This window comes from Diadema antillarum, unplaced genomic scaffold, assembly GCF_040938485.1.
Source record: "Diadema antillarum isolate AM-2024a unplaced genomic scaffold, OU_Dant_1.0 seq00001321_RagTag, whole genome shotgun sequence".
NCBI classification, from domain to species: domain Eukaryota; kingdom Metazoa; phylum Echinodermata; class Echinoidea; order Diadematoida; family Diadematidae; genus Diadema; species Diadema antillarum.
Genome location: NW_027272092.1, coordinates 1,026,225 through 1,049,399, shown reverse-complemented (window position 1 = coordinate 1,049,399; position 23,175 = coordinate 1,026,225). Strand labels below are relative to the sequence as shown.

Below are 23,175 nucleotides of genomic sequence, written 5' to 3'. Positions count from 1 at the left end.
TGCATTCCCTGCCCTGGGAATGATTCCTGCTGAATAGAATAAAATGTAACCATATATACATTTGTCACTTCCATGTTTGACTACGGGTAATCGAAAAACGTAAAGAAAATTCAGAAGAAAACAAACAAACTGCTTTTGATTGAAGGAGAATGATAAAGCTGATAAAATATAATCATCAGTTACCTCCATGCACATCTGACAATCAGAGTTGAAGCTAAATTTTACTGCTGTTTGCAGGCTGTAGTAGAAAACTTGAAATCTATACTGCAAAGATAATAACATTGCATCTAATAGCAAGATTTGATCTTGTTGTTATACTGAAGATAAATAGTGTTCCCTATGGAATCCTTTCATGCAAGCTCCTCCAGTAGGACTACAAGTGTAAGCCTTAGGGTGTAGGCAAGGGGCCCATCCCTTACCTGACAGTGTGAAGACTCCGCCCCCAAGGTGAGCATCCTCCACTGTGCCTGATGTGGGCTGGCTGAGCTCGTCACTAGAGGGCGCTGTGTTAACTACCACCAAGGTCGTCTCAGCCTCGGCTCCACCGACCATGTCTGCACTGGATACATTCTGAAAACCATTAAAAAAAAAGAAACAACACTCCATCAAATGATAAAGTGACACCAGGATATAAAACAAAAAATGGCAAAAGAATGAGAGAAAGAAAAGAAAAAGTATTCTATTAATGAGTCCTCCACGATAACTTCTAGAGTGAATCATTAAATATCCAATTCTTCCCACTTAGCCTCACTTCCTGAATAACAAAAACACATGTTTTCTTTGGAAATAATGTAATTAGGCTGGGCTTTATGACAAGATGAACGGCGATTAGGCAGTCTCACGGAAGCCTCGTCTCGACTCTAGATTCAGAGGCTGACAATCATAGCTTTCAACAGCTCGGAGGTACAACACCCTTGTGCCAGCCAGTGGGTGTTATTCTCCGGAGGGTTTCATTCTAATCCAGCTTGCCACTAATGTAGAGCTTGATTTATCATAAAGCTTGCATTTCATAAAGGCAAGCTAGCAATGACTCCAGCCCATTCTTCCTCTCTGTATTATATCTAGGTGTAGCAAAAATAATTCAACATAGAAATGGCACTACTGTGTACCAGTAATACAAAATCAGATTTTGGCAAAAATGTGTCATAGAAAGCAAGATACTATAAAGTTAAGTATAAAAACAATGATGTCATGAGCCCAAGTATACCTGAGGTCAGCATTAAAAGAGCAAAGGGAAAATTAGCAATGTTTACTTGTCAGAGGCAATTGTACTGGTAGGCCTACGCTGAAAAAAAAATACATAGAGTCAACCTTGCTTAAGTCAACCTCGCATAAATCGAACAATCACCTAAGTCGAAGATATAAATTTCAAGTCCTCTTCTCTTTATATTCTATTGATTTTAATCCCTTATAAGTCAAATTTTCTCAAAGTCAAAGCTATTTCTTTAGTCCAAATAGATTTGATTTGGCAAGGTTGACTGTATATGCGCTGTAGATGAAATGCCACACAATGGGTAGATTTCAATTACAAGGGTGAAACACATCATTCAGAAACTTGAGGTACGAGATTCATTAAAATTGGACAGACATACAGTATGAAAGATAACAACTTCAAATAAATGTTTTAAGTTCTGACACATAGTGGTATCCATCAATCTTATTTGTATGTGATTGATATTGTGTTTGTGTCACTTAATCTTGAATTGCTATGTACACTGTACTACAATAAGATCCCATGCAGTGCTCAAAGTTGGTGTACTCTTCTAGAAATCGCTGCAACATAACATGCAGAATCTGTTTTCCTGTTGTACCGTTGTAAAGTGGAGCAAAGGGGACGTAGAAGAAGAAAGATATTACGGGTGAGTGGAAAGATTGAATTTGGCAATATTCCTGCAATAGTTCAACCTCTGTGATGATAGATCCCATTTCAGTCAATTACAGGCGGCTCCCGCTGCGACCGTTTGTTGCATTACAGTGTAATGATAATCTCACGTTGGTTGCTCTGATAACATGCTGGTAGTAGGGATGTTAATTACGGAATCCTCCACTGGCCACACGCAGTATTTCTAAATCTTTTTTGGAATATTTTCCCTATTTTCTCCAGCTAAACATTCTGTCACATCGCAGCTCCCCCCGACTCTGCCAGCATATCGAAAACATCCGGAGATACAAAATTGAAAGCACGCCTCGGGTTTCCCCCAGGGACCAGTGAGCCAGCCCCTCAAACTGAGTAAAGATGGATCTGGACAAAAAAAAAAAACACTTTTACAGAGCTTGCCAATCTTAGGCAGATCTTGTAATCCCTCAACCACAGATGTCACGACGTGGCACCTCAAATCTTGACGATTCCTTTCTGTAATCCCTGCGAAATTTACCGTACTGGGCAGAAAAGGGAGGCTGCAAGTCATTATCAATGAAATCTCATTCAACCACTACATACATGTATGTCATCACTTCTTACACTGAAAGGAAAATACAGCAAGGAATCACTGCACCACAGCCTAAACCACTCTGCATACATTCCAGAGAGTGGACAGCTCATGAGCTCCCCTACGTTTTTTCCTCCTCGTAGAAAACAACAAAAACAAACAAACAAAACAAACAGAATACAGCATAAAAACAAAGCAAAGGAATCCATGCAAAAACTTGACCATACAAATGCAGTCTACATATTTTGCATGGTTGAGAATATTAAAGTGTTTTGTGTTTATTTGATTTTTTTTTTTTTGAGGGGGGTGTTAGAAGGGTATTTTTTGTGTTTGTTTGATTTTTTGCTGGTTTGTTTGTTTGTTCGTTTGTTTTTTGTTTGTCTTTTTTATTTGCTTTGAATGTGCTAAAAACTGTATTTGTTCATATTCTGGTTTGCAAAGCCTCAACACACTTCTTTCATTCAATATACGCTGCACTGATTAAATTCACACTACTTCATCAACTTCATGAAATACTGCCAAGATTTTGACACCCACTGACAAATCAGCCAAGCCATGGCTCATTAACGACTAAATTCCATGCTGGCAGTAAGATTAAACTGATCTACTTTAAAAACTTTTCTCGTGTTCCAAGATTTGCACATTACATGTACATTATAGACCTACACTATACAGTAAGCCTACTTCTTCTCACTGTTGCTTCATCACCTGTTGCATATGGAGGGACTAAGACTTCAAACCACTCTTTTCATCTTTTGCTTTAAAAGTGCAAGTGAAAAGAAGACTTATATAACGCATATCCGGCGCTGCATCTCTTTCAGCAATTAATCATTTGAATAGTGCAAAGAATATCCAGCTGTCAAACTGCAGATAGCTCCTGAAACTTCTTGAAAGAAGAACCAAAACAAAACAACAACAATTGTGTGATTCTTCCCTCTTCGATGATGCAAGTAATGCATGCAGGTTTAATACTGCAGCACTATTCAACAGGTGGTTCTATTTTCTTTCAGTGTTACGGTTATGGATATGACTCCTCTCTCTATCTCTCTCTCTCATTCCAAAGGTCTCAAACTCCCCCAAACTACAGTATCTACAGATGGTACACTACATTGTACTTGGTACCATAATACAGCAGGAATCAAGATCTCTGTTCAAATTATTATCATTACTGGCAGTTAAGAGCCTACAAATCATGTATGAATTTTCTTTAATTTTCTGAAATTGTTACAAGGTTCATAGATAATTGCAAATGATGGTAACTCCCTGCAGTAAACGCACATCCACAAGGAAAGACAAAGGTCACACTTTGGGAGGGTAATGTGATATTTTCATCCATAGTAGATGAAGAGAGTCACTAGATCCTGTGTACTCTATACCTGCAAATGTGTGTGACCCGCTACAACAAAAGGATCCAAAAGTTGGGGGAGGACATTTTTCTGAAAATAACATGACATTATTCCCTTACTTAACTATTCCGTTTTAATTTTGTATATGACACCACTCATAAAAGTACTTTTGCGGAGATATTGATGATTTTATGAGACCATGTCGAGTGATCTAGGAAATCAATGTTTCGAGAAAACTGCCTTCAAAGTTTTCTTGTTGGCGCAATCGTGATCAAGTGGAGGTAAGACACTTTTCACCTCTTGACAATGAGTCTGCTCATAGGAACATCCGCGATGTTCATTCAAGCTTAGCGCCAGTGAACTACATAGGACCAATCAGTAACCAAGATGCCATGCACTCATCAATAAGATTGCTCCCTCGTTGCTAGGGGCAGAGTCTATTTGCGGCACGAAATCCAAATCTTTGGACACATTTCTGTTCCGTTGAAAGTCAGAAAATCATGGCCCAGAAAAAACGCCAATTTCTTGCCTTTCCTTTGATCATTTAGCTTCAAAATTTTGGCAGATGATACATAATACATTAGACATTAGATACATGCATCAAGCAATTACACAGCAGGGCAGGGATACAATCCCCTAACGCAAAAGTCCAGAGTTTCTGATATCCCCATGGCACGGAGCATCTTCCGCAGCTGCTGAGCATCAAGCAAACCTACATTAGCTGCAACTGGATGTGAATGTCTGACCTTCCACAACCAGTCCCAGGGCCATATGCCATTTCAAATCCTTCTCAACAAACATCAATTTCACCGCTATTTATCACTGAGAACTTGATACAATAAATTCACATCTCTTCATCACCATTTGTGAATCGTGACGGCATGAAATTTCTTGATAGTGATAAAAATGGAAAAAGAAAAATGATTGTAAAGTCTTGTTTATCCTGGCTAACCTTTTTAGTATTAGCACCACTCTACCAGAGGATCATTCTGAAATACAGAAAGCAGGCCCATAACTAGGAATGGGTTTAGAAAAAAGAAAAGAAAAAGAAAACATATCCACATATCCGACATATCCATAAATTATTTGCATACTGAAGCACATGGCTGAGGTGTCTGACTTCACCTTATTTCATTTCATTTCATTTATGAGGCTGTTAACAAATTAAAATCGTAATATACATCTACACACGAGACAAAATTTGAAAACCCATACAGAAAATAAAATTTTAGAAACCAATGAAATTTTTATCAAAGTTGCAGAATACAATTCAAATGACTCTAGGGTATGTCAAACTTACATTTGAAAATTAAGATGATGTGTGGGGGAACTCACAGAAAATCAAATGTTTATTGGGGTATGTTCTCAGATAAAAAAAAGTTGGCAAACACACACACACACATACACACAACAAATGTGCATGCATAAACCATAAATCACTTGTATCTATAGTATCAGCATTATTCTGGCGTCATCCAGTAACAAGTAAAACACCTTGGTAAAGAAGGAAATTGTAGTGAACACATTGGGCAGGATTTGAGCTTGACGCCTCTTGTTTAAAAATGGAATTTAATGCCTTGTTCACTGAGCTTGAGTGAAACTTTAACTAGACTGTCACTGCATGCAAAAGTAATTGTCTCATGATTTCCTTAAAGTTCCCTCCTCTCCCATCTGTGCCCCTTCTTTCTCTCAAAGCATTGTCCCTTCTCTGTCTCCACTGATGTCGTCACAATTGTCCCTAAAGCCCCATTTTAATGAGTCCTTGTTACCATGACAACGTCCAGTTAACCTTTTTTTTTTCAATGCCTGTTAAAAGAGTCCCCGCAAAATGTTGCTCAGATGCTGTCACAATAACTTTTGCTAAATTCTACCCTAGCCAGCTACATTGTGTAAGCTAGGGTAATTTCAGCGACATTACCCTTACATTACCCTGACATTTCCCAGGTAACCCTTCTGTAAGAATGCAACTGTGGTAATTGCACACAGAGAATGATTGACACTCCACACCTTGATCACATGCGTGGATTATAACCACTGGTCTCCATAATCAACTTATAGACTAGTAGACTTCAATTGGTATCAACTGGTACACAATGAGAATTAAACTGGTATCAACTGGTACCAGTAAGACTTCAACTGGCAGAAACCGTTATCAACTGGTACAGTGATACTATAACTGGTATCACAACTGGCCACTAGTAGACTTTTACTGGTTTCAACTGGTAAGCAGTGCAGCGTCAACTAATATAAACTTGTACCAGTATGATTAAACTCATATCAACTGGTACCAGTACGTCTTCAACTGGTATCAACTGGTTTCAATTAGAATTGCTTGTTTAGTTACTGGAAAGTTGGAGTTGCCTTCTGGTTTCAACTGGTACAAGTTGAAACCAGTTAAGACCAGTTTAAATGCTTCCTGGTTTCTCCTGGTTTCTACTGTTTTTTTGACCTGGGTATGTAGTTGAGATCAGTGTAACCATGTTTTGTGTACAGACACGCAGCGCTGGCCAGTGGCCGAGGTAGTCGCATCAGTTGACATACACATCCCCATCACAGAAACCTAGTGACTACTTGGAGAAGATTTTCGGTGCACGTCTCTTAAAACGATTCCCCTCGCTCTCCCCTGCGGCTTTATTGCCCAGGGCAAGAAATTTTGTTCTCCTGACGTTATCTTGACGTTGCTGCGGTAGGGTCTGTCAGATGATACTTTTCTCTCCCACTCTCTCTCCTCCCCCATCCACTCCTTGTCCCCTTTCTTTCTCTTCTGACATATACCCCTTCTGCATCTGTCTAGAAATCTAAATGTAACCGTATCTATTTCTGGAAGGCAAAGCTCTCATGTGCTTTGGTGCATTAACCTGCCCATTGCATTTTTCCATCTTTTGCCTCCTTTTTGGAACTGGGGGAAAGAAGGCAGAAAAAAAAATGGTGAACACTCTGCAATGTCTGCCTTGTCAAATTTAGAATGTGATGCTGCTTGAGTGTGGCATATACTTGGGTCACTTTCAAGTTTATCCTAACCGACTCCAGATTGCCCACAGGTGAATTCCCAATGAGCTCCGCCCCCATCTTTCTTTGGGGGTACATGAAAAGAACTCTTCTCACGCACATGCATACACACTCATAAATGCACACACACACACGCACACACACACACGTACACGCACACGCCCACACACAAGCACACTCACACATGCACGCACACTGCCACCTTCAGAAAAAAGGAAAAAAGAAGAAGAAAAAGAGGCTAAAGACAGGACTGCTGCCAACTATGTTCTGCAGCTGTAAGCATGTCTGAATGCCAAGGCGACTGATGGCGCATAAATAATAACTTCCTGCCAGCCAGCCCTTTTACACACTCTCCCAGCACCAACTGTACACGAGCCTTTCTGTCCTCAAAATGATGATGCCTGGCGCCTCCAAACCAGGGAGTGGATCACTTCCTCAATGGACACACCGTCCATCACCTGCACATCCTCCTGAGTGCAATCCTTCACTTCCTCATGGTAATTTACACCTTTTAGAACACTACTACCTGGTCACAGCTATTAACACGCAGCGATCCCAGTTTCCAGCAAACCTGCTGTAAGTTTCAGGATGCCATTTTTTTTTTTTACTGGTCAAAGTGTGGCTCGGCCTGCCATCTGATATGGCAACAAAAAAGAAAGAAAGAAAGAAAGAAAGAAAACATACTCAGATCCTTGAATCCCCTTTAGTTTCCTGTGTTCTTATTTCAGAATCTTCCACACTCTACTTTAAAAGGATCAAAACAAACATATAAGTCAATAATGTGAATTCACAGAGGAAAAGAGGATCAGATCTGAGAATGCTTGGATTAATATGATTTAATGAGGAGTATCATAGTATAAAATGTTGATGTGGGGGAAAAACAGTTGTACAAGTTGATAGAAAATCATGCTGTGATTAAATCAAAGTCTTTTGAAGGGGGAGAAAAAGAAAACATATTGGCAAGGTCTCTGACAGCAGCTATGGACTGGTCATATGGAGAACATGATCATTATAATGATACACAGAGGTTATGGTAAATGCAATGTGGCAATTGTGACTTGGGATACTCACCGAAGAATGTGGAAAACTAAACACCATCAAGGAACATAAGGCACTAGTTGGTCAGTATTTAAACATTTGCACTCAATCCACTGACAGAAAGACAGAAAAACATGCATACACATTGGTCTTGGAGAGAGTAGAAGTGACTAAACTTGAATTTCGCTGAAGAAAAGCAGGTGAGCAAATGTTTCACAGATATCGACTCTAGCCATAGGTCTACAACTGGATAACAACAAATCTTTCTCACTTTGTACAAAGCATTAAATAACAATTCTTATCTTGTTATTAAAGTATCAGCTGTGTCATGTACATTGTAGCTAACAGGTACAAATGTAAATCTCTTACTCTATGAAGAATGAAAATATTGCAAACAAAGGTTTGTGGGTTTTTTTTTGCTTTTGTTTTGTTGTTTGTTGTTGTTGTTGTTGTGTTTTTTTTTTTTTTTTAGATAGAGCAGGAGATTCTGTTAGAGACGTCAATATCATCTAATACAGGTTGCCATTCCTGGCACTCGATGTTACGCACACCAGAAGCGTGGGCAGTCACTTCACATGTGACACCTGTCAGTCACAACGGCATGAATGTGTTCACTAGACCGTGACAGCTAAATAGGGTACCAGCAGTGTGGGGAGAAAATTGGTCACATCCTGTATTTGGGCTGGGGGCAGCACGAAACAAGCGAGGGAGCCCCGGGGTTGGAGAGAGACCCTCTTCCGGAAACCCTGCCCACTCCCTTGGGAGGCATGACAGTGGTGCGTCGTCGTCGGAGATTCGGTCTTGAAATTGCCCAGCTGAATTCGTCCCCTCCCCCCATCCCCATCCAATACCCTGTGTTCCCGATCATCCTTAATCCTTTTTTTTTGGAAATGACAGATTTTGAAATATATATGTGGTAAACCTGAGACTCGGGGAAAAGAATAAGAAAATTGTTGCGGATTATGACTGACTGCTTGACGACATAGCAGTCTGGTTGCTGATTTTTTTGAAAACCAAAAGGACACCAAAACATCATTTCACCATTTACAGAAACAAATTTGTTTATAGCGTTATGGATATTCTGGCATCCTTCAAATGTTTATGCTTTCGCTTTGCAGTGCATGACACACTACACAATGAACTCTTATAAGCACCCTTCTACGTACTGCAAGTACCCCTCCATGCTAAGCATAATTAATTAGGTGTAGAGTGATAATATCTCTCACATCCTTTTCTTCAATCAAAGATGCTACATGGGGAAAAAAAAAAGATGAATACTGTAAAACCTGAAAAACTCACTGCATGAGACTTAAACGAATTGGGGACTGGCATTTGATGTATTGTGTATATAGACAAAAACATTCACATCCATTTTACTTTAATTCAAGAATCTTAGCTCCTCACGAAATTTGTGAAAGTTTCATACACACAAACATTTCTGGTTTTGAAATAAGATACATTGACAACTTTTAATGCTGCCATTTTATATGTATTATCCACATTCACTTGAAGTGAGTTAATGCCCTTCTTGCTCTGTGGCGATATTTCAAATCCATTGCTGCTCAGGGTAATACCATGAAGGTAATACCCCCTGATTACGGAGACTGACTGACTTCATATGGCAGGGGCAAGACATCTAGAGGGTGGCAATCCGTAGCATCCACTTATCTCTCATTCCGTCTGGGCTTGGGTTATGTGGCATCACTGGGGCACAAACCTTACCCCTTCAAGAAGACATTACCTCAACTTGAAACTTACAAAAGTTGAGGGTAATATAACTCCCCCTGCTTTCTGAAAGAGGTACATAAAGTCAAATGCTTGTTCATTATACTAGAAAAATTGAAAATATGCAGTATTCTCTGCATATTTTCTTACATACAAATTGTATAGATCTTTTCATCCAGAGATGGCAGCACCAAAACTTTAAACATTCACCTCATTTGAACAGATTTTCTAATTTTCCTACGACTTGGCAGATGTGTGTCCACAATTAAAATTCCTGCATTCTCTAATTTCACATGCTGTAAAAGTGGATATTTTCGCGCAACTAATTTTTCGCGGTTGGCCTTGTAAGAAGACTTTCGCGTGTTTTTAATTCCGTGGAATCAAGACATTAAGTACTGGAACATGTGGCATGCAAAGATATTTGTATGCTTTTATTTTCGCGCTTGCTTCTCGTTGCGCGAAATGCGCGAAAATTTCAACACCGCGAAAATTTCCACTTTTACAGTATTTGGATTTCTCAGTAATTCTCCTTTAAGAAATTTCACACACAGCATGTTTCTTCCCTGACCTATATACATCTTCTAGATTTGCATAAAAATGAATGGGGTGAAAGCGAGGACTGTCCTTCAGACTTAATTGTGACAGGATCCCTACTAGCCTTTGCCAAGGCCCTGTTGCTGTATAGTGGTCAGCAAGTGGGGGCAAACGAAGCAACCACAGCTGAGTGCGACAGTGTGAGGACCTTCGGCTGGGTTTGCTTCCCTTGCGTGTTATGGCCATCATACAGCAAGAGGCCTTGTCAAAGGCTAGTTCCCTACAGGCACAGGCCACGCACACCCTTCATATAGCACCACACATGCTCCAACCACCAACAGCGGTCAGGTGTAGACTAACTAAAATAATGCAGGTGCAAAGTAGGAACAATAAGTACCAGTCATCTCTCAGCTCATTTGTGAACACAGATCAAGGTAGTTAATGCAGGATGCAGCAGATTAGCCACACATGACGACTGAAATATGAATCCTTATGTACCAGTGAAAGCTTTGAGGTGCCTAGCTGATAAATTCTGTTAGGGGGATTCGATCATTCATCAGATCACCCTGCTCGAAAAAAAATATCACAAAAATATTATAAAATATTTTAAAATCACCCAAAAATATGTCTTTACGATATTTTTGTATTTAAAAATATACTGAAAATACAGGAAAAATACCTCAAAAATATATTTTTGAAAATATATTTTTTTCTTCTACGCAATACGAACACCGAGCAGAAGCGTCTAACAACTTAGTTTCTAGATCTAACTTCTAGAAGTTCTTCTTCTGCTGCTGCTGCTTCTTCTTCTTCTTCTTCCTCCTCCTCCTTTTCTTCTTCTTCCTCTTCTTGTTCTTCTTTTTCTCTGCGCCTCCTTCTAAGTTCTATGTTCTTGGTAGGGACCTAAATCTCTTTGCCTTCTACTTCTACTTTTACGTGAATACTCAGCAACGTCCAAAACTGGATATACAGGGTGTATTACGCTGAGGTGTAACTTCAGTGCATGTGAAGACGGTACTTACAATACTTTCTGACAATTTCATGTCCATGTCTCTCCTTTCCCCCTACCTACCATTGTAAAGACAGAAATACAAGTGCATTACATGAAATAAGTCATGGAAAAACTTGCAAAATCTCTGTAACAGAGATATCTTTTTTCTCCGTTAAGTACATGTCAAAGTCACCTCTATCATGGTCACAGCAAGCCATAGGTAGTATCCTTGGCTGCTGCAATGGTACAACCCACAATACATAGGCATGTTGCATGCAACAGTTGTTGAACGGTGACAGTCTGTTTGGGGGGGCTTGGATATAGTTAGTTCCATATATATCATCCTCTAGTAAAAATTAAAAAAAAAAATAACATCCCTGTCCATATGCACTCTATTCTGAACTCAGATCATTATTGTCGGGGATGATGGGTAGTCAGTTTGTGAGTGCTGTTGCCATTGGCAACCCCCAACAAACAAGTGTCAAAACTCCTTTGCCGTAATTCCTCGCAAACCTGTTGAGATTACAGGTGGTGGTCGACTGAGAAGCAAATTCTGGAGTGAGGTGAAGTCTTGCGCAAAGAGACAAGTCTATGTCAGATTAAACTTTCAGTCATGTGTTGCTCTGAAATGGAACATGAATATTTTAACAGTTGCTACTTCTGAATTTTCTTCGTCATAATTCTAAAAAGATAACAAAAGACTCACCCATTCTCCATGTCGTCGGGTGCCCGTGCATTGGCCGCTAACGCAATACAATTTGTATTGCGTTAGCGGCCAATGCACGGGCACCCGACGATGTGATCGAAGAATAGACAATGGTTTCCTAACAGCTGTTTGAACTTACCACCACACTTTCCAATTTACTAACTATACCCAGGGTGTGACAATTATAACAGCTGTCACATTGGTATGTAGTCTTTGGTATGTGTGTTTTGAAAAAAAGAAGAAGAAAAGAACATGATCAACAACACATTGATAAAATAAGACAGCTCTCTGGAAGTGACTATTTCCATTGATGTCAACTTCATAGTATACAATAGACAATATCTCATCTCCAGAGTATTTTCAGTGTAGATGGCAGCCGACAAGTAGAGTATGAATGTCACATTTTGACTGAAGCTATTAGCAAAAAAAAAAAAAAACAATTAAAAACAAGAGACCCGGGGGTCTTACGCTCACCTGAGTATCGCAAGTTCACCTTTCACGTAGTCACTAATCTAAATATTCACACCTCTACCAAAATTTGACCAGGCATTCTCAAGTAGAAGATGAAAATGTACAATAAGGGCCAAATTTTTTTAAGATTCCTTAATTTGGGGGGACTGCGGGCCCCCTGGGACCCCGTGGATAAGGCATGGTGCCCATTTCGATAAAATGAGATCCTAACCCCCTAGGGATGCTACCTGCCAAGTTTGGTAAAAATCCATCAAGATGAAAATGTACAATTTAGCCCCCCCCCCCCCCCTGCCCCCAAGAGGGGCACCCCTGGATGTGCTATGAACAAACTTGAAACTACAGTCATCAATGTACTAAACTCATAGTATTATCTTAGCTTTATCACTTCTGGTTCTAACGTCAATTACCATATGGTCGCCATTGCGGTAAGGTCGCCAGACATTCACATCGCATGTAACGCGTGCCGCGATCGGAGATGACCTTGGGCGACGGATTTTCATCACTCTCAAAATACATTCGTAATTCACCTTTTTCCTCCGTAAAAACTCAAATAATTGTAATCAAAATATATTTTACCATATGTAAGAGGTATTCAAACCATTTTTAATGCGAGGATGTTTTTGATTTAGAATGGATTTCAGGTTGCAGACTAAGGGAGGTTTTCAAACGCGGTGACGGACGATGCATCCTTCATTGAAGTGTGTGTATAAACACACACACTAATACTATGTGGTAGGGTATGGGCGGCGAACTAATTCAGTGCCGACATTAGTTCGCCCACCCGGAAGTGCATAGGAATTACACACAAGTGGCGACCATACCGTAATTGACGTTAGAGAAAATTTCAAAGATTCCTTAATTTTGGGAGGTTTGGGCCCCTTGAGGCCCTCTAGGTGGGACACGGTGCCCATTTGAACAAATGGAGATCCTAACCCACTAGGGATGCTACATGCCAAGTTTGGTGAAAATCGGTCATGGGGTTCTCAAGAAGAAGATTAACATGTACAATTTAGGCCCCATTAGGACCCCTCCTCTGGGTTCCATGGGGGGGGGGGGGCACCCCTGATTCCGCCACGAACAAACTTGAAACTACAGTCATCAATGAACTAACTCATGGTATTAACTAGGTTCTATCACTTCTGGTTCTAGGGATGAAGTTTTTAAAGATTCCTTAATTTTTTTTTTTTTTTTTTTTTTTTTTGGGGGGGGGGTGGTTTGGGCCCAATGCCCCCCTCCCCCCCCCACCCAGTGGGGCATGGTGCCCATTTTATAACAAATTGAGATCCTAACCCCAAGGGATGCTACCTGCTAAGTTTTGAAAAAAAATCAGTCATGGGGTTCTCAAGAAGAAGATTAACATACTAATTTAGGCCCCATTAGGACTGCATTTCTGAGCTGCTGCTGATTTCTGTTGTGTGTTCCTTAACATACAAACTGACTGCTCTTCTGAAAATGCTCTTCCATCGATTCAGTGAGTGGGACTAAAGGCCCACAAAGTTTAAAATTTCCTTCCCCAAATGAGGAGCAAAGAAGCAAATCCTTAGGTCAAGCCTTGATACTGCAAACTACATACAAGATGCGTGCTCTAAAGTCAAGCAAGGATTTTGACTGGATGTGTGGGTTTCCCATTGTAGAGATGATTTGGGCCAACTGACAGCATTAATGTCATATGCAGCATTTAGATTGAGAACAGCCATGTTGACACATGTCGTTTAAAAGAACTTCACAAGTTGGTCCTTCATTGTCTCTTACCCTCTCTTTTGTGATTTTAACTAATAGATGTTGCTAAAAAATCAGCAAACAAAGCCAATCAGCTGACAAAGAGGTTTTTAGATTTGCACGATAACGCCTATTATACGTCACTGCATTGCACACATGAGCCAAGTCCTGACAGCCCCCTCGTTGCCTCCCTGATCACAACTCCAGTGTACAGCAGAGCATGCCTAGAATTATGTATCCTAGCAAGAATCAGGACACCTTGTGTGTCATCTGCAATTATATATCTGTGAACATTTTCCTGTCACAAGCTGAAATCCAACCACTCTTTCATCACGCTAACTCAACAATTTGTTGTTGTTGTTGTTGTTGTTTCCTTTTCTTTTTGTTGTTCGAACAGCATCGGGTACCAGAATGTGTAGCATTTTAGTTTTTATTGTGTGGAATGAGTCATGCTTGCATGCAAAGCCTGATTGAAGTTGGGACCTGTTCAGCAGCTTTAAATGAAGATGCACTGATTTCATCAGACTTGCCAAGGGGTTGGCATCAAACTTCCCAAACATAACTGTATTGCACAATTCTGCCGAGAGTACATCCTACCTTACAAATTGTTTATGCCTATTGTTATTCACTGCTTCTCACCATTGCTTTTCAGCTCCAAATGTTGTACGGAATAAAACGACATTGAGATGATAATCCTCTGAGAGTATAACATGTAATTACCCAAAAAGAAAGACTATGTATAGAAACAGAAGCCCCCAACTCCCGCTCCTCCCCCCCCCCTAAATAAAAAGCAGAAGGAAAATCTTTATACCACATACTCCAGCATTTCTTACATTTGATTTGAAAAAATGGACAAACCAAATTGTTGCAGCAAATAGTGGCTTAACCCTAAAAGGGCCGGGCTTTTTTGGCTATGCTAAGACCGGGGGAGGGGGGCGGATTCCACCCCCCCCCCCCGAGATCTCGGCCATTGGGGGTGCAATCGCGATCAAATTTTGCATGCGTGAGACCCACGTCATAATCTACAAGATTGTGTCATAAGATTTTTTGAAACAATCAATTTCTAATTTTAATTAATTAATTATGCAAATTAAGCTCAAGATCCTATTTTAGCCTAATCAAAAGCATTGAGAGTCTAATTTTTGATCTGTAAATCTGTTTTAGCATATTCAACAATTGTAAATCACAAAAACTTCCAAAACTCATTTCAATTCTTATGTATTTTATTGTTTTCAGAATTTCTTATGTAGTTCTATGTTTTTCAACTTTTGTTTTTTCCTTCTTTGTTTATTGGAAATTGTCACTGACCACTTTTCTACCATAACTACTTGTAGCATAAAATTAATCAATGAAAGTGATTAATTGTAAAAATAATCAGGTTTTTATGACTTTCATGACAGAGCACTGTTTTCCATAGGAAATGTACACAAAATCACAAAATTGTGCCCATTTTGGGGCGACATTCCGTTACAAAAATGGGCGTGCCTTCTTGCGTTACAGAATTACAGCGCGAAACGTCGAGGGGGGGTGGATTCCGCCCCCCCCCCCGGCCCTTTTCGGGTTAAGACAAGATGGGAAAGAGTGCACCTTCAAGCACAACATCAATAATTACTTGGTTCAACGGGACTTCCCGTAGCACTTCTTTTGGCCTACTTTCAGACAAAACGCTAACCCAGTTTAGAGAACAAAGGAAGTGGTTATTCTCGGGATGCACAAATGATCGTGTATGTTACTAAACATTCTGCATTATTTATAGTTCCTGGTCGTTAATCACTTGCCAACTGCTGGGGGAATATTGACAGCACTCGGGCTGCTGGCTATGCATCTGTCATGGAGCTGGCTCGCCCAAGGGCTAGGCCACAGGCTGCTGGTTGTCAAAAGTGAAGGCAGACCACATGGGGTGTCCAAATCACGACAGTGTCACGAACATCTTTCATGCATGCTACCAAAATATCATGCAAATGTCAGCATCTCTACCCCCACCCCCCTTTTAATCTAATCTCCAACTCTCATTTGTGATATGACAGTGATCATCATCATGTGGTCTTCATCTAATGCTTTCTTCTCAACATATTTTAAACAAAAACAAAATGATATTTAAGTATGGATTAAACACATACAATTTTTTTTTTATTATTCTCTCTTTCTATTCCCAAATATACCTCCATATCTCACGGCGCAATCCTCTACTTCAAATCTGTTTCTATCCACCTGCATGGATTTCTGTCTCACTATGATCGCTTCACTGTCGCTCTTTATTAAAACACACAAATCAACATGAAACGCTATTACCAGCGTGCTATTTCTGCATCCGCACACTTGCCCTTGATTCACAGAGTACAATGTATACGGCGCATCCGTAACACGCAGCTCAAGTTTCAGTTTGTTACCCTCTAGAGACAAACTGAAGAAACTTAGAACCTCAACCTTCGCCCCTCTAGAGGGAGACAAACTGAAGAAAATTTAAACCTCAGCCTTCACCCCTCTACTTAATACTCTCTTGCATTTATTGTCCGCCTTGGACGACTTAACATTACAATGTCAAATTTCGGGGCTTGGGTGTTTGTTCCAAGTGCATCGTGTCACTGCCAGCAACCAGGGATAGCCTGGTGGTAGTGTCGCTGCCCAGAAAGTAGTAGATGACAGATTTGAGCCCCGTGGTTCTTTTTTACCGATATAATTGTTAAATTGCAGATCAGCAGTCCAATCTTACAAATTTCATTTGTTAGAGGGAGACAAACTGAAGAAGATTCAAACCTCAACCTTCAACCTTCTCCTTTTAAAATACTCTCTTGCAAAATAGATGTTGTCCATTGATATCTTAATGTTGCTGCAGTTCTTTATTTCTGTCAAGTTTTTTTCTTTATTCATTTGATTATTTCTTGCAGTTCTCAACAAAGCTGCAGTGTGGTATCCTAACAGAAAGCATGGCTTTGCTTTCATACCTGCCCTGAAAGAGGAAAGTGATACATGACTGCTGTCATCATGCATGTGTTCTTGAGAGTTGACACATTGTGGCTGCTTTCACACCTGACATGATCGGATGGAAATAATCCGCAGATACCGCAAAACTCCACTGAAGACCTTTGAGTCACACATCGTGAGCAGGAGTACCAACTGATACCAGTACCTCTTATTCCAGTCTCAACCCATCTTTAAAGATCGATATGTCTTTCCATATACCACTGGGATTAAAGGATGTCTATGCTGGCCTCAGATTTCTAGGTACCGGTAGCACTAGATCCTATCCAGTCAGCTAACCGCCGTACACACAATGTACAACAAGAATAAAATTGCAGACAGTCGAGTCGAACGTTGCACTCTTGTCTTTATTGAATTATCCTTCTTGCTGTGCATGCGCAAGCCCAAGTGCGTGTGCGCATGTATGTGATGAACGAACGGTAAAACTGCAAATGAAACAATGAATGATACACTGTATGAATATATCAAACATACATTTCTTTGGATCACAATAAATTGAATGTATATGGATATAATGCTCCATTAACACACAAAAAGGTTTGCTTCTTCTGAACAAACAATAGTACATTGTCTTGTACTGCATCATTATACATACACATTTTGCAAGTAGCCATGCATGTATTCACTACACATTATGAAATGACAGCTTCGGAATGTCATTATCCATCCACTGTTACACTATAGCAATGTTAATCATACACCTTGTGCACTGTTGCAATATCAACAAGAAAAATATTGTTTAAAGGCTGTAATATACATGTAAAGACCCTATACCAGACTTACAGACTTGTGATCTTCCAAGCCTAGAAGCTTAACCCCTCTGGACGCATTCCGATTGCGATCCTGTCCCAAGCTGTGAAATAATACAGTAAGTTGCAAAGGATTGTATGGAAAATGCAAATAACTTACAACACACATTATATACCTACATGTGTGGCACTACGCTTGCCTTCGTACATTTAAGAAAGGTAAATTATACTTTCCCTAAAGCCAGAGCTGCTTAAGATGCCTTAATAATGTACACTTCATATCACCTAAAAATATAAAAATATTTCAGCCTGTACGCTACCATACATCAAACCACATATTTATGAAAATGTAATACGTAAAGCACGTATGTCAAAGCACAAAAACACAAAAGACAGTCTTTTATTCATCCTGACGTCCAAGTGCATTATTTAGGCTGAAACTGTCCACACAGCAAAATTATCACTAATCTTCATCATTACTGATATCGAATCCAACCTCATATCTACTTTTAAATCTTCACCTGGAAGTCCTACTCAACAAACTGAGTTGCTCAACTGTATAAATCAAACTCTATCTTTACAGAAGTTGTGAATTAACTCTGAATGTATTACCACCATATAAATCAAATTCTGAATACTGCTCTACACATCATATCAGCTCATGGCCAAGTGATAACACAAAGAGCCAATGCGAATCTACGACGCTACAACTACAGTAACTCTACACGCAACGTACAATGCACAATGCGAAGCTGTCAATCCTACGCTATATCAATATGCACCGTACATAACCTACACTAGCGTCACTTACGCTAGACCGTTCATGATATCCGGACACACAAAAGGCATTTAAATTCTCTTTTATCAAGAACTGTGAACAACATAATAATCGTAAACTTACGCAGAACCATCAGATGCAAGACTTCCATCCGGGATTCTGTGATTATCGTGTGATAATCTTACACATTTTCTGCATTTTGGCTAGACTCACGAACGAGCAAACCGTCGGTTCGTGCGCCATCTTTCTAGCCCATTATGGAAGGCCGAAAATCACACTACTATATATTGCGCGCGCGCATACATTTAACACACAATCATCGCTATGTTTGATGCGCTAACACTAGCCTACGTATGAAAAGCCGAAATTGCAAAAACAAATTCAGCGCGAACAGCACAATGTCCCTGTAACTATAATGGTGAAGCAATAGTGTGACCACAGCCTGTCCTCACTCACACCCCCCCCCCCACATGTTTGGTTTCGGGATTATGACAAAAAGTGGCAAGTTTTGGGTGAAACCTGCGGATTGTTGTAGTGTGGCTCATACCTACACTCAACATGATACTGTGCATAGGAGTTTTACAGTCATCTGCACAAGTTCAAATCCACAGTACTTATCAATATCATACTTTGATATTGATGACTGAAACTAACACTTGACATTTCCTAACCCATGGTATGTCAATCACATGGCTATCACTACCGGTAACAGCTTTAACATTTGGAGGTAGTACTAGTCCAAAGATGGTTTATTGGTGTCTATTTCATATGTACCTTGAGACCATACTGCATGGCCCTTGTATGCATTTGATTTCTGACACTCATTGCAAGTGTTAGCCTAAGAATACAAAAATACCTAAAACAAGCAAAATAAAACAAAAATGGATCAGAATCTCTCAAATGATGTGCCTCAAATAAAAGTTTTTTTACGTAAGATTTGTTGGCTGAAAACAAAGCGAACGGTAAACTTACAGGTAAGATTTGCATTGTTTCTATCACTCTTGCTATCAAAGTTTTCTTCTTTTTTTTAAGTAATGCGAAGGGGACTTCACTGAACCACTTGTAGTGTTTCCCTGTGATGTGGATTCTTCCACTTGGGAATTATGTGACTGTACATAACAAGCAATATCTCACAAATTGATGAAGCATATTGGATAACAACAGTAGCAACAGTGAGAATTGTGCTGCTGCTTCAGTTTCCATGGCAACAAAGACCAAGCACACTTTCTGCTCTATATGAGTGTTGCTACAAACAGATGGTGATAAGAATTTGGTGCTAAGTGTGATCCATCCCTACCCTCTGTTAGTTGGCATCAACAATACACTGATTAGCCCTTGACATTATCACAGAGTCACGCAAAGAGCAGAGCGTGTGAGTTTACAGACATGTACAATCACTTACATGCAGCATTTAAAAAAAGAACAACACAAGGTAAGACAAGAAACAACCTCCCCTCCCCCCCCCCCCCATTTCATTTTGTTTTATTTTGTTTTGGGTTTTATTTTGTCTTGGGTTGTTGTTGTTTTTTTCCCCCTTTTGCTTGAATCAGTGTTGGCTGCAGACAGGGAATTGGGCCAATTCTACATGAGTTTAGCTTGCCGAATCATGGGATGGTACACATAAGAGGCACTTCATAATGCCACCAGGGGCGGGTGTCAATGTGAAAGCTGTAGTTCCATCTGCTGTTGCCCTTTTAAGGGTTAACAGATTATTAAAGCATTAAGACACTGACACGCACCTTTACTGTCTTATAGCCACATGTTTTGTAATCTCTTACTATTTTGGGGCATCCCTTAATTAAAAAGAACTGGAATTATCACTGAAGGTGATTAATACCCCCGCCCCTAGTGTTGCTTTATAGTATGTGATGTCATGATGGCAATGACGTTAATACCAAGTTTGTGCATTTGTCAAATTGGAAACAGAATAATCTTAGTTTTACTGTATAATTACAGAGTTGACACGGAGTATAAAACTTACAGCAAATGGAAACATGCTTTCCCCCAGCAGCACTACACTTAAAGACCATCATAGACACCAAATTTGACTTTCATAGCTTGAATAGTTTATTTTGATACAAAAATGAGTGGTTACCATGGCAACACATTTTCCTTAAACTTACACATTGGTATCTTGCAAAACTACACTTCTAGATCATTATACATACTAAATTTGACTTTAATTGCTTGAATGATGGAAAAGTGATTTGATCTGCAAGGTTTTGGTAAAATTGTGGCTACCATGGCAACGGTTTGTGTGACGAACGCAAAAATTATGCGTTCCACATCTATACCTCAGGGCCATAATGCCTACCAAATTTGGTTTCAATTGCTTGAAAACTGTGGAAGAAGTTCACTCCACAGGATTAAAAAAAAAAATGTGGTTACCATGGCAACGCATTGTCCGATACAAATACAAGGGACATTTTGCAAAACTACACTTAAAGAGCATCATACACACCGAATTTCACCTTCATAGATTAAATGGTTCAATTTGATACAAAAATGAGAGGTTGCCATGGCAACACATTTTTCTTATATTTAACACATTGGTGTCTTGCATAACTACACCTCCCGATCATCATACATACTAAATTTGACCTTAATTACTTGAATGATGTGGAAGTTATTTAATCTACAAGGTTTTGGTAAAATTATGGTTACCATGGCAACGCTTTGTCCGACAAACACAAAAATTATGTGTTCCACATCTATGCCTCAAGGCCATAATGCCTACCAAATTTGATTTCAATTGCTTCAAAACTGTGGAAGTTGTTCACTCCACAAGATTTTGAAGAAAACATGCGGTTACCATGGCAATGCTTTGTCAAGTACAAACACAAAGAGTGTCTTGCATAACTACACCTATAGATCATCATAGGTACCAATTTTGAAATTGATCGCTACTATGGAAGTTATTCAATCCACAAGGTTTTGGTAAAATTATGGTTACCATGGCAACACATTGTCCGACAAACACAAAAAAACACGTCATGCACATCTATACCTCAATATCATCATTTACCCCAAGTTTCATTTAAATTCCTTCAAAACTGTAGGAGGAGTTCGCGACGCAAGATTTTGCATTTGACCGACCGACCGACCGCCCGACCAACATCACGGTGATTCCTATATACCCCCTTCACACTACATTGTATGTGTGGCGGGGGTATGATAAAGCTTGAAAGGAACAACATACAATGCTTGGAAAAAACTTATAACATGCAACTTCTAATTCTCACTATTACTCTCATTACTGATGCAATTCAACAAAAATTTTAGATATTTTGGCATGTGTACGTACTCTAGAAAGTGAATAGGGCCTAAATGACTGAATGACAAAATGTGTAAAATGAATAATCAAATACAGCTGTAAATAAACAAATCAATAGTTTCAATAAAGGTCGATTTAATCAATAGACCTGTTTAAAGGAGCAAAATGCATATACATTACAACAGAATTGAGATATGATAAAAGATATAACATTAATAAAAAATGAAAATGAGATTCTTTCCAAACCCTGCTCACTGTTGACAGTGTATCTCTAGTTGACAAACTTTTGGGAAATTTTTGTTTCCAAAGTGCTATCTGTACACAGAAGAAGAAGAAAAAAAAAAGGCAAAGGGACACTTTAGTACTAAAACATGGTCATCATTAAAGGCACTATCCAAACAGATTTGATACTAAAACATGGTCATCATTAAAGGCACTATCCAAACAGATTTGATACTAAAACATGGTCATCATTAAAGGCACTATCCAAACAGATTTGATACTAAAACATGGTCATCATTAAAGGCACTATCCAAACAGAAACTACAAAAACCCCAGATGACATCTATTAAAGAGTCAACAAAAATTAGACTGGACTTGTGTGACATCAGAGGCACACATTCACATTGAACTTTGTGTCTGCTCACACATTGTTGTGTCCCCAAGAGACTGCTGGAATAAACAGGAGAATACAAAAACAAAAACAACGAGGCTGTCTGATTGAGGACAGTCAGTAGGAGTAGAGATGTGCACAAACAAGTCTAGTGAACTTCAAAGGGCATAATGTCAGTCAGTCGTAACAGGGAGGTCGTTGCAGTGTCCATCAATGCGCCACTGCTGCCATGCAATGGATTTTTACAAGAATCTCCATACATAATACCCAAATCCATGGTACCCAGTTCTATGCATGCGTGTAGACTTCACTCGCTACTGGCTTTATAGTGGACCATCGGACCAATATCAACACTTTGATGCGTTGAACGTCGGGTATCATCAGTTTTTCGGTACTTTTATAGCACACTGTTTGTTATGCCAACCTGCAAATAACTGAGATGATAGACGCTGTGTGTCACACGCACCAAGCAAGTCTGCATGTATTCAAATACATGTCCTCACCTTAAGCTGAGAAACAGACAGCAGTATATGCAAAGACTGTGTGCATTTTTGCTCTTTTTCTGACAATATCGTCAGTTGAGAATGATAGGGACGTTAAGTTGTCACAAAACCCATAGTGTTCAAGATGACTTAACGCCCTTCTCATTGTCAACAGACGATATGCAAACAGTGAATGGTCAGAAGTGTGAACGCAAGGTACAAGATTTTGCTAGAGGTGAAAAATGTGATGTCACATTCATCTGGGCATCGCCTTGTTGAAGAGAGTGTCTCATTGAACGTAAAATCTTGTTTCAGTGGACATTTATGGG

General features: G+C 39.6%; 1 protein-coding gene across 1 annotated transcript in view; it reads right to left on the bottom strand.

Annotated features, from left to right (window-relative positions):
* Positions 1–419: 419 nt before the first annotated feature.
* LOC139708243 (cyclin-D-binding Myb-like transcription factor 1) overlaps positions 420–23,175 on the bottom strand; it is a gene marked incomplete at its 3' end in the record, with an annotated part of 46,056 nt that continues 23,300 nt past the window's right edge. Inside the window, exon 15 of the mRNA XM_071620212.1 lies at positions 420–570. Coding sequence (XP_071476313.1) covers positions 420–570 — 151 coding nt within the window. The remainder of the gene's footprint in view (positions 571–23,175) is intronic.